The following is a 12,841-nucleotide window of genomic DNA, read 5'->3' as shown; positions in this document are numbered from 1 at the left end:
GTGAGCCAAATTCTGCAGAAAAATTATGTCCAGTTTAAATAGGAGGGATGTATCAAATAGATAAAGAGTCAATTCGACAGTTTAAATAAAGTTTTGGCCTCTGAAATGTTTTCCTGGATTTTTGCTTCTTGTGATGTTTTTTTTTGTTTTGTTTTGTTTTGTTACTGTTTATTCATTAAATAAAATGCAAGTGTTTTTATTTAATGAATAAACAGCATTTGGTGAAAATGTACATGCCTTTACATGTATAATCATGTCTCTCAGTACTGGATATCAGGACGATTTTCAGATTTACACAAATAATCATTTCCTTTCTGTGTTGCATTTATTTGTCAACCTCAGTAATAGCAGCACAATGATCTGTGGAAGCTTTCAGACTGCTTTAAAATGAAGACAAAAGCTGCGGTTACACGTGCAAAATGACCTCAATTAGATCAAAAATGGGATTAGAATAGAACTGTGTAGATTAGCCCTGAAAAACTTTATCTGATTGAGATGAGTTTCATTGCATCACATAGCAGCTGAAGTGTTGGGTATTGTGTAGGGTGACTCAACCACTTCCTCCATTGTCACAGTTGAGAGCTGTGCATTTCCATGCATCATCCACTGCTGTCAGCCTTCCACCTCGGCTCAGTCTCACCTGCCACCAATCATCTCACCTCCACCACCCTGCTTATCAAACCTGTTGGGTCCATTCTCTCCAGGTGGATTCCTTCAGCTTGGTCCTCCTACCTGATAACCTGCTCTAATCCTTTTCAGTTCTGGTATTTAAGTTGTGTTCTGCTGTTACTATCATCTTAAGTCATGGTGTATTGTCTGTTTCATTTAGCCTCAATGTGTTTTGTTTTGAATATAGGCGATGAAATAATTGCTTCTCTCAATGCAGATTAGAAACTACTCACTGGTTAAATGTTTATTACAACATTAAAGTTTATATCTCACTTTGAACAGATACGTTTAAAATTCTGTATTTTAAACAGTGTTTTAAACCACTGGCAAAAGTTTTGGAAGGAGTCAAAATGTTGAATATAGTTAAGGTGCATGAGTTGACAGTAAGGAGAAATATACATTCTGTGGTGAAAAGAAACTGTCAGGAAGTCAGACTTTGTAAAGAGGAAAATATGGCTGAAACAGACAGATAGCCTGGGTCACCCACATTGACCTTAAGTTTTATGAATAGAGAAAATGCTCCATTAAATACAGAGGTGGTGTCTGCTTTTTAAACTAGAATTTTCAAAAATGAGGTTTGTAATAGTTGAAGGTTTTTGACTCCTAATCTGGATAAGATAATTCTAAAATATGACTAGTAATGGTACAGACTAAAACCATTTTAAACTTTGTGTTCGTTTAAAAAGCTGAATAATTCGGTTTTTGAGGTTGAGCCATAGGAACTGGATTTGAATTATTTCTCTTCTTTTTCCTGTTTTTAAGTCCAGTTGTTATGACTCGGTCTCAAGACTACCCCACATGGATGAATGAGGACCTTAAATTATGTATTCTGTTTTTTCAATAGACCTGCTCTACACTCACTGGTAACCTGACTGTGCAAAAAAAGAAAAATCTCTGAAAACATTTCCTTCATACCTTCTTTGTTTGCATTAACATTTACTCAAACCACATCAATGCTTTATCTTTCCTTGATGGGGTCAGGGTCCAGTTTGATTCCCCACTCCCCATCTTCCACCCCCTGATTCACCTGTGCCCTCAGCTACATGCATCATCTCCACTCTGGAGAGTGTTTCTTTTCACTTCCCACTCTGCCTCTTTGGCATTGCGTCTACATTTGTTGATAGAGAGACTTTTTTTGGGAGGTTGTAAAAGCTGTACCGGCAGCCTTCACCCCCCTCCATCTCCTGTTTGCTGCCTTTTCATCGTCTCTTGCTTTAGGAGGCAATTAGTCAAAGTGATTTCCTGCCCTGTCCCTCTTCCTTTCACTTGCATCTGCTTGGCACAGCTTGGCATGAATGTCATGGAAATCTAACCATCAATGCTGTTCTGTCTCCCTCTTTTTGCCATGAAAGCACAGACAGCATGCAGAAGAAGGACAGTAATTTGTACACATCCTGTTTTGAGTGACTCTTAAAAACAGCTTTATTTTACAGTCCTTTCTTGTTATTAATGACAGTTTTTTTTTTTAAAACCACAGGTGTGAGAAGTGTGGATTCTTTAACTCATCTTCTAAGGACTGTCTAACATGCTGTGACCAAAACTTCTGGTTAATCAGAGCTCAGGTCTTTCCTCATTGAGCTGTCAATCATTTGTTGGAGCATTAAGGAAAATCTACCTTTAGATCATTGCTAATGAGAGTGAGGCAATTCATTAGTCAATTATTTTGAGATGACTGACAAATGAGATTTAAATGAATATTTTTTTTGGAAGAAAAATACTTTAAAATATGTAAAAAGAGATTTCTCAAGTACTAGTTTAAAATATTTAACAGGATTCACACATTTGGACTTTCCGAGCTACAAAGTTTTACAACTAAAATCAAATTTAATTTCTCAAAAACAACTTTCTACATCTTCATATGTCATTAAAATGACCGAAATGTGATTTGATTTTATGGATGTTTAAAGGTAAACAGCACCTCCACTCTTCTGGATGAACTAAATCAATATATTCTTACGAACAAGCTTTTTTTTATTTTATTTATTTTTTTTATCTCCTAATAAATAATTGTTTACACTTCAAGGATGACTGCTCAAGCTCCAAATGGAAAAAGTCCAACCTAAAAAAAACCCCAAAGATGGCTGATCAAGCTGCAGCTGTAAGCTGCAGAGTAAACATGTTTGTTGTTGAGTTTGTGGTTTGGGTTGTTTGGGCTCACAGATTTACATGAATTCATTAACATGTCAAGGTTGTTGATGTTCCAAAACACTCCCCTAAAAAAGGCAAAGCACTCAAATAATTAACTTTCTCCCCGATATGTGTTTATGCTTTACATGCACAAGCTAGTGATGCAGCGTCATTGACGATAATTATCTTCCGAAATTATTTTAAAAATGTTACCTGATCTTGAAAAACAAAATAAAGAAGTCTTGCATCGATTTAATAATTTTCCTAATTTCATACCACTGTCTGGCTGTTTGCAGCTCACCGACATCTCCAGGGCTGCAAACCAATATATAAAGTGTGATTGTTTAACGCAGTGAGCCGTGCAGAGCTCACAGTCCGACTGCAAGAGCAGCAAAGGAAAGGGATTCACAGAATTCCCACTTCAAACCTTAGAAAAAATCTTTCAAAAAATTAATTTATAGTTTCATAGTTTTAGGTATGTGGTTTTAACCCCTTGTTGATGTGAGTTCTCATTCAAACCTTGAATGATTTTATCCCAAAAAGTAAATTTTTCAGGATGGCACAGTTTGGTAATCAATGGCTTTTCCAGAGGTTTGTATTTTTCCTTGCTGGTAACAAAGGATCTAAAAACTTCATTTTTAAATTAAACATAGTTTCTAAAGGTCATATATTTGTTGTCATACTTCATTTGATCATACTTGTTGTAAGGGAACAGTTGAACATTTTTCTGCACAGTAGAAAAATGGATGAAGTTTACATCTGCTATTAAATATTCCTTTGGGGGTAACATAAAATATTTAAACCAATGGTTTTAAATTAAATATATTAAAAAATGCTTTTCAACCCAGATTTTTCCACAGTTAACAGTTTACGTTGTAATCTTGGATTCTGTGTGTAAAAGACTTTTAAGTATCATACAGTGAAAAAAACAACTTTTTTTTTTTTTTTTTTTTTTTTTAAGAAATAAGAGTTACATTCACTTCATTTTTTCACAGAATTTACCAAAAATGCATTTATAATATGTGCTGCACAGTGGTGTAGTGGTTGGCACTTTTGCCTCACGCCAGGTTTACACCAGATGCGGAAACGCTGCGAAGCGGCACAGAAAGGAGGCTGCTTCTATTTGGCGCCCTTGTTAACTTATGGTGTAGATGCACCGATCCTTTTGGTGTAAAGGTCTATTTTTCGCGTGACCTAGGAGAAATCTGCGTCAATTCTGGCAGGACGTCAAGACACGCAAGAAAAAACGGTCAAATTTCAAAATATAACTCATTTTTCACAATAAAATGCCTCGATTGACAGATCCGACCCTAGTTGTGTTTTTAAACAGACTGTAGGGATGAAAATGAACACACAAACATAACACACAAACACACACAAAAAACAAACCCGACACACAGACACTGAGACACACATATGCAGTCCCCCTGAGTATTTGTGTTTTTTTATTCACGATTTAACGTATTTGCAGTTTTTTTTTTGTGTTGTTTTTCAGTCACATGACTCTTCCAGTTCTTCACAAAACTGCAACATCTCAAGACGCTTGTATAAAATGTTTGCGTCTGAAGGAGGGGCAGCGGCGCTGAGGTGTATCTCCGTCTAGAGCGAAGAGGGGGAGTGCCCCCCCCCCCTCTTTCTCTAGGATCAGCTGACTCAGAAGTGTACAGAAATCCTGATCTGCAGAAAAGTTAATCACAGAGGATAGTTATTATCTGCAGCAGGTGTTTATTATTATTTGAAGGAGGAAACACACTTTCCTGATTTTTAAGGCACGGAGAGACAGAATGACACTCCTCAGCTGGTAATAAACCACGTTGCTGTTAAAAAAAAAAAAAAAAAAACTCTACGTTGAGAAATACTCCAATGTTCTTTCATAAATGTTTACAAAGTACGATCAAAAGTGTTTTTGATGAGTATGGATCGTTACCAGACATTCAGATTAAGAGTATTTGTGGATCCCTAACCCCAGCCGGGTGTGTGTGTTATTGTACACACAAGATCAACGTAGTCGGCCAACTGCACTGGAGGGAATACTGCTCACTCTCTGATCTGAGTTTACATTATCTCTCTGCACCTGCGTGGGTTTTCTCTGGACACTCCAGCTCCTCCCACAGTCCAGAAACATGCTGCATAGAATAATCAATTATCCTAAATTGAGTGTGAGTGGGTGTGGTTGTGTGGCATTTTAACAGACTAGGGACCTGTCCAGTAGCTGGGATAGGCTCCAGCAACCCTGGAACCCCTTAAAGGCATTCAGCAGGTTTGGTACATGTATGGATGGATACTTAAAAAAAGTTTTTGAAAAAAACTCAAGAAACATCCTTGAAGAAACTCAAATTAAAGAAAAAATTAAAACAAATCAATTAGTAATAAAGTGCATCCCACTTACTGTTAATCTAATGAGTAAATACTTTTTTAAAAAATGAACAATTATGCTGAAAACTGCCAACAATGACAGCTAAAGTGACTCAGATGCATGTGTTGGTTTCTTTTCTCCTGCTGCTCTCACACAGACTCCTCACAGAAACATCTGTCTCTGCAGATTCATTCTTAGCTTTATTTTCATCATGCAGATATCAGTGCATCTTCTGTGCGGTTTCTGCTGTGATGAATATCCGTGTGTGAAGTCGGGCTTTTATTATTCTTGCGCTGCGTTTGGATCTTTGCTGGGTTTTCACAGAATCTGGTAGGAAGCTCGTGTCCCAGTTATTCCTCCTCTGTTGCTTTTAAATTGATGACTCTACAAACCTTTGAAAACTCTTGTGTCTGCTCTCGCTCACAGAGGAAGACTCTGCTGGCTCGTATAAATAAATACTAACAGGTGTTGGTTTTCTCACTGCAGCTTTACAGCTCTGTGGAGTTTGGCAGACGCTGGCAACTGGTGCACGAGAGAGTGGCTCCTAACCGCTTTTACTGGTAAGTACAGAGCGTTGTACATTGGGAAACAAGTCTTTTATATTATAGCTCAAGCACATAAAGTGTTACATCAGAAACATTAAAGTTAAATGTTATCTTTGTATCAAATCAGTTTTTGGCTGCAGTCTCTAAAAAGAATGAAAAAACTTGGAATGCAAATTGATAAAAAAAAAAATGTGCAATAGCCTATAATGTATTTATCAGCAGCTTCAAAAATGTTGCAGTAAAGACATAATCAAATTTTAAGTAAATATTTTCAATAAGGGGCTGCACGGTTGCGCAGTGGTTAGCGCTCTTGCCTCACAGCGAGAAGGCCCCGGTTCGAATCCTGGCTGGGACCTTTCTGTGTGGAGTTTGCATGTTCTCCCCGTGCATGCGTGGGTTTTCACCAGGGACTCCGGCTTCCTCCCACCGTCCAAAAACATGCTTCATAGGTTAATTGGTGACTCTAAATTGCCCCTAGGTGTGAATGTGAGAGTGAATGGGTGTGTGATTGAGGCCCTGCGACAGACTGGCGACCTGTCCAGGGTGTACCCCGCCTTCGCCCATCAGTAGCTGGGATAGGCTCCGGCACCCCGCGACCCCGAAAAGGGAAGAAGCGGTCAAGAAGATGGATGGATGGATGGATTTTCAATAAGGTTTCAATATTTTCAAGTCTCAGATTTACTTAAAACTTGAAACAGTCAGTAACATTCCCGCTTATGCGTATAAAATGTTATCTGCAGAAATCATGCATTCCTAATTAAAAACTAAAGGATACTGCCTAACTGACACAAGAACAATTGGCATCTTCCTTAAAGCCCCACTCTGTTCATTTTTCAATCTATATTTCAACTGGTATCTCTATTGTGAGTTGATGTTTTTTTGCTAAATAATGTAAAAAAGAGTCGCAGTAGTTCAATAAAAAATTGCCTCTGAGTTGTGGGTGTGAAGCAAGAGATTGCTGAAGACTTGCAGATCACCTGCGCAAACTTCAACCTATTCATATTTTTAAGCTAATTTTACATCACTTGAGGCTTGAAACAGTCAGTAACAGTAAAAGTATCTTGAAAAAAGCAAAATCATGCATCCATAATTACCAATTTAAAGAAAGCTGCCTAAGTAATACTGGAATAAATCACAACTCCCTTAAAAAAAAGAAACAAAACAGACATAGAAAATCAACCAAAGGAACAATTCATGGGATTCAAACAAGAATGTGGTTAAAAAAGAAAAAAAACAAATAGAGCTCTTAGAAGATTGTCTGAGAAGTCTTAAAAAGTCAAAGAGAAAAAGAAAAACATTTCCACACATAAAACAGAATAAATGTGTTAATGTTTAAGTTTGCATAATTGTAGTGTTTACTGCATCATAAAAAAATGACTTTTCCTCCAAAAATGATTGTCACTTGAAACAATATTTATCAAGAAGTTACAACAGGCGCAGGTGGAGAAAAGCTCTGATACAGATTAAAAAGATGAGGCAGCCGCATGAAAGAAACAAAAATTCATCACGTAAACTCATAAATAAAAACTGCAGCTGAGGACGGATATTTGGAACAACCGAACAGCGAGGAACATGTGTGGATAAACAAAGGCAAACCAGGTGGTGAACGTGTGAAAGAGGCGTAAGCAGCTAACATGACTGTAACCTGGCTCATATCTGAAGATGAAGAGGCTCACGGATGATCTGAAACGGAACATCAAACACAAAGAAAATGAGGGCTGACTTCAGAAAGGGGCAAGATATCCACCTACTTCTGAGTATGAACACGATGTGGTACAGAAGACGCTCAAATGCACAGAATTTTAGAGGAGTCTCCGTGGATAATAATCCCCAGAAGAAGAAGAAGAAGAAGAAGGTTCAGTCTCTCCTGAAGGCAAAACTTTCACACCATCTGCCGGAGCCTCTTCTATCATCAGAGAGAATCAGCAGGAAACGGCCAAACTGCTGCAATAACTGTGCTCAGTAGAATATAGAAGTTTCTTCTTAACCCGTAGACAGGACTTTTACAGAAGTTCATATTTAAGCGATCATCCCTGAGATGAGCAGAATGAAAGTCAGATGACTGACACCCATCTCCTGGGGGCAAAGCTTTAAAAAGCAACATATTCTCGCCTGGACTCAATTTCTTCCATTTCTATCCCAAAACTTGTTGGATTCCCTCCTGCTCCTCCATCATTCTTTCAGCGCCTGTGGAGTCTGAGCTTCTTCATCCTGTAACAAACCCAGCCCAGGAACACGCAGGACTCCCCGTCGGACAGTAACAAGCTCGCCCGCCGGACCTGAAGGGAGCCTGGGGGGGTCGATGCTGCGCGAGCTGTCAGGCTTCTATTTTCAGACGCAGCAGAGCCGGTAATTAGGCTGCAGAGGGAGCGTTTGTCGTGTAAAGGAAGGCTTCGCTCATTTAAGAGTCGAACCTGTGCGGCGGCCGGTCACGTGGCGTGCAGTGGCTGCTCCACTCCCCACAGCTGTAATCAGCTTGAGAGCCTTTACATTTGCATATGGCATTACAAATCTGCAGAAATACTCGGGGGCTAAAGGCTGGTGGTATTTGCCAAAGTGGCAGCTGTGTGTTTTCCAGCTGGACAGTTTGGTCAGATAGAGATTCTGAACTTTACTTTCAATAAAAAATGGAAATAATAGAACCTCCAAGCATTTTTTGAACAGGAAAATTATGAAACTCAAAGTAACGACAAGGTGGTCACCATCCAAGGTCCTCCATTTCTGGGGTTTCTCCAGAAATCCCCTTACTCTTTCTTTTTTTTCCACCTTCCTGGTTAACTCTGTGCCTCTGTTTCCCTCTTCTGATCCCACAGTCTTTTTAATGCATTTTTAATATCATAATGATTATATGCTATTCCCCCTGCAGGCATCCCCTCAGTAGCAGATATAAAAAAAGAAAAAAATCAAAAAATCAATGGCTTTCCCTTTTCTAATGATGTGAGGAAACATCTCCGTCCACATTTCCAGGGGAAAAAAAGACCTTTAGGGCTTTTAAACTTTATAAAACCATCAGACTTTTCAGCTGGAATTGCTGGGGTCAAACTGCAGTTGGGGGGCAGCCGCCCCAAGGCAAGAGGCCGACAGTCACGCTCCATTTTTTTTTTTTTCTCTGCCTTTTAGGTCGAAAATGGGGTTGGACAAAGAGCCGGGCTTAATTCACCTGGAAACCAGCATCTCGGAAGGACGTGAGTAATTGAATCCTGAATTCAGCGCTCCATTCTCTGCAGCCTTTTGCACGACGCTGTGAACAGAACAGAGAGAATGCCGTGGACAGTTCGGCTGAATGGTAATGCGCAGCGACGGTGGGAACGCGCGAGTCTGGGGACTGTGCGCCGAAAAGTAATGCATACATTAGGATGCTGTTAAAAGCTGGGGGTTTAGCTCAGAGCTGCACTTGTAGATATGCCACTCATCCTCGGAATGACAATGAACGCCGGAATAATGCAGAGGGAAAAACACTGTTTAACTCTGCTTTTCCAGATAGAAATCTTTAAGAAAAACAGCAAAAATTCTTGAATTAAAAAGGCACTCCTTGCAAAGACGTGGCTGCCGTGCATGACTTATGTTTTTTGGATGCAAGATTAGGACAAGTTTATGGCTTTTTGTCTCCTTTTGAACCGGTCTAGAACTTGTTTTTGATAAATCAGCATCAGAAGCAAACAGAAGGAAACACCTTATCAGGACCAGGTAGGCCAACTTTTAAACAAAATCTCTGAAAAAGTTTGAAACTGCACACATTTATTTAATGGATGAATCCAGAAGTTGTTGAGTTTAGATTCAGAAGGGTTAAAAAAACATAGAGAATTAAAAGATCTTATCTTTGCCAGGAGTAAAGACCATTATGATGCTCCTGTTTTATATATGTAAATGTAGTATGTATGTACATAGTCAAAAAGAGATTGGCTGGGCCTAATGTCTGGTTTGCAAATGTGTTGAATTAAAGTTTTCAGGAGTGATACTAACTCTAACAAAAAACAATATTTTTTTTAGAGATAAACTATTTTTTCCTTTCATTAATTTACCAAAAAAATATTTTTTTTCCTCTGTGTCATTTAATGATCTATACAAGCAGAAAAGTCACACATTACAGCAATAGCGCTCAGCTTTAAACTGTTTTTGACTTTTATGGATGAGTTAAATGTTGCCCATTGTTGGGTGTTCCAAAAGATCACTAATTTTGTTTATTGGAACCAGTCAAAGTTTCATAAACCAGCTCATACAAGATGAGGTCATGTGACCCAGTTGGTTCCTGTTACGTCCCCATTGGGCACATCTGTCCAGAGTCTAGGAGAAAAATACAAACGTGGACAATACCATGAAAAGTTGACACCAAATAAAAAATAAAAAGGAACACTGTTTATTAAGTGGACTAAATAAATCCTGTGTTCTGAAAGAAAGAACAAATCGAAATAATCAGTGTGCTGGTTCAAACAAAAAGACATACCAAAAGGGATTAGAACCTTGGCCAAATATAAAATACGTCAGGGACGGTCAGAGTCAGCAGCTCCCTGCTAAGGGCTGCCTAACCAAATCTACGCTTTTTTTTTTTTTTTTTTCAACTTCATGGTTGTTTTAAGACGATTTAATGTCACCAAATCCTGACCTCTTATTTTTTTTTGTAATTAATAGAATTAAATTAAAAATATATGTGTTTTATTTTATTTATTTGGGACTATGTACATTAATGAACATCTGTTTGGAATCATAGATGCTAATCTGTAGTTCGTTGGCAGGTACACAGAGAAATCAGGGAAGGACAGGACAATAAACCTCCCACACACACACAGTCACATCCTGTGACTACGTGATATGGGCCTATAGTCAAAAGGGTGGTCATGGCAACACGTCCAGTGAGTCCAGTTTTGAGCTGATGGTTCAATTGTCTCTTGTGCACAACTTTGATCCCAAATACAAAAATAATTGTGTACACGAATAGCAAATTTGATGACAAAGGGACTAACTTAATTGTGGAAGAAACTCTCAAGTGATTATCTGGTTCCATTTATGGATCATCTGCACTAGAAGTTCATCTTCTTGATCAATTTGCCTTTTTGGATGAAAAATCTTATGTGAACTCTGGTTTCCTTAAGATCATTACTCTCAGTTTACTGGCTCATGTTAACATTTGATTGTCTGAAGTTTATCTTTCCGCCACCAAATGAGCAGCATTTGGAGATGGAGGATTTTTCCAAACAGTTGGCTGCTTCAGTCTTTGCTTCTACCCTTTAGGTCGAATTAAGCTAAACAAACCAAAGAAGAGGGTGAAATTCACCAGGATTGCCACACTATAAAGGCAGCTGTTTTAAACATTTTATTAATGAAGTAGCTGCAACAACAAAATGCAAAGAAACCCATGGAAGCTGTTGTGTCAGGTCCACCAAGAATCAACCCTCAAAACATGCATGTATGAAAGCATTTGTGTTCTGTTCACAAGGCACAGCATATGTTTGTGGACAACAGGACACTGTTTTAAGAATCCTCTCAAAAATGTAGACTTTTTTTTCTCCAAAATCCAACTTTACTTTGGTTTTATGTAATCAAGAAAAGCCAGTCATACAATCAAACGCTGCAAGACGTTACTGTCACACAGCCAGAGCCCATCACTATTGATCCAGCTTTCATGGAAGAAGCCGACACTTATTTGGCAGAGGCTAACGCGCGAGGACAGGCTCTCCCCCAGCACCGTGATTGAAGGCAAAGAAAGCAATTGGCCTCTGTGGTGATCTGTCTTCCCCTCCACGCAGCTCCTCCCTTACTGGGACCAATTTAGTGACACGAGCAGTGCAGGAGGGCAAGAGGGGCCAGTTGGCTGTGGGTGAAGACTGCCTTTCCTCATTGGTTAATACCACGGCTGAAGCCTCGGCCTGATGTGTGCCTGTGTGTGTTTTTGTGTGAGCAGAGGCGCTGTATGTCACTTGCAAGCTGCAGAACTGCACAGATTCCAACAAGGGCAAGCCATTCCCCGGATACATTGACCCCAATTCTCTGGTGGTGCAAGACGAGTATGTGTTTGTCCAGGTAAGTAATTGTCCAGTTTACTCAGTGACAAGTATTAGAGCAGACAAAGGTGCATGTGTGTGTGGGGAGAAAACTCTTTTTCAAGGGCATCCTATTAGTGAGCATTATGTAAACGCAGTTTAAAAGTCTTGACGTTCTTTTTACTTAAAGGTGTCAACGCCAGGCAGACCGGTCTACTACGTGTCAGCAAAGAGGGACGTCTTCACCCCCATGAAGCTGCCCAAGTACACACTACCCAAGGTAACAAATACATCATTACATAAGAGCCAGAAAGGGATCTAGAATCTCTCAGAATCTGGTTGTAGGGGCTGCAGCTTGTGAATAATTTATTCATCATAACATTTCTGCCTGTTTAGTTTGGCTAAATGAGATAATTATTAGTCAAATATACTATGTTCTAAAAATAACCTACAACAGGTAAAATCTTGCAAAGTAGGAATACTGATTTTTTTTTAAGGCTGTACAACCCCCTCACAGCACATTTTATCGACTTTTCCCAGACAGACATGAACCTTTCCACACTTTTCTCTCTTGTTTAAACTCTCAAAGTTCAAACTTTCATTGGAAAATAAGTCCAGTAGTATACCATGAAAACAAAGATCTTATGGTGATCAAAGATTTATGAACATTTGGCAAACTGAACGCATTCTAAACAGAAGACACAACCTGGAGGAGATTGATTGGCAATTGTCTACGGCCTATGGCAGGCATGTGTAAAGTCTGACACCAACACACAATTTCTTTTTATAAAATCTATTATAGGGGTGTAACGGATCACAAAACCTACTGTTTGGATCGTGTCATTGCTTTGGAGTCACAGTTTGGATCTGTAAAAAGAGTAAAAAAAAAAAAAAAAAAAAAAAAAGGCAGAACAAGCTAAAAATTTTGTTTTTGAAAGTTTTACAACATATATTTTAATAAAACATATATAAAGCACACAAACACACAAATACTATATAAAAAATTGCTCTTTGTTATAAAAACAATAAAAAACCATATTTAATCTAATGAATATTTCTATACTTAAAAAAATACTAAATATAAGCAAAAGTGCATGTTAACAGGATAGATGGATGGAATTATTTTCTATGATATTTTAAAAAAAGAACAAATTGACAGTAATTTA

General features: G+C 38.6%; 1 protein-coding gene across 1 annotated transcript in view; it reads left to right on the top strand.

The window, feature by feature from the left end:
* LOC112157220 (VPS10 domain-containing receptor SorCS1) overlaps positions 1–12,841 on the top strand; it is a gene marked incomplete in the record, with an annotated part of 185,039 nt that overhangs the window by 117,524 nt on the left and 54,674 nt on the right. The window contains 4 exon segments of the mRNA XM_024289836.2: positions 5,639–5,712; positions 8,818–8,882; positions 11,597–11,715; positions 11,866–11,955. Of these exon segments, the coding sequence (XP_024145604.1) occupies positions 5,639–5,712; positions 8,818–8,882; positions 11,597–11,715; positions 11,866–11,955 (348 nt within the window).

Source organism: Oryzias melastigma, linkage group LG1 (assembly GCF_002922805.2).
Source record: "Oryzias melastigma strain HK-1 linkage group LG1, ASM292280v2, whole genome shotgun sequence".
NCBI classification, from domain to species: Eukaryota; Metazoa; Chordata; class Actinopteri; order Beloniformes; family Adrianichthyidae; genus Oryzias; species Oryzias melastigma.
The sequence above is the reverse complement of the archived record's forward strand: the minus strand, read 5'-3'. Positions and strand labels throughout refer to the sequence as shown.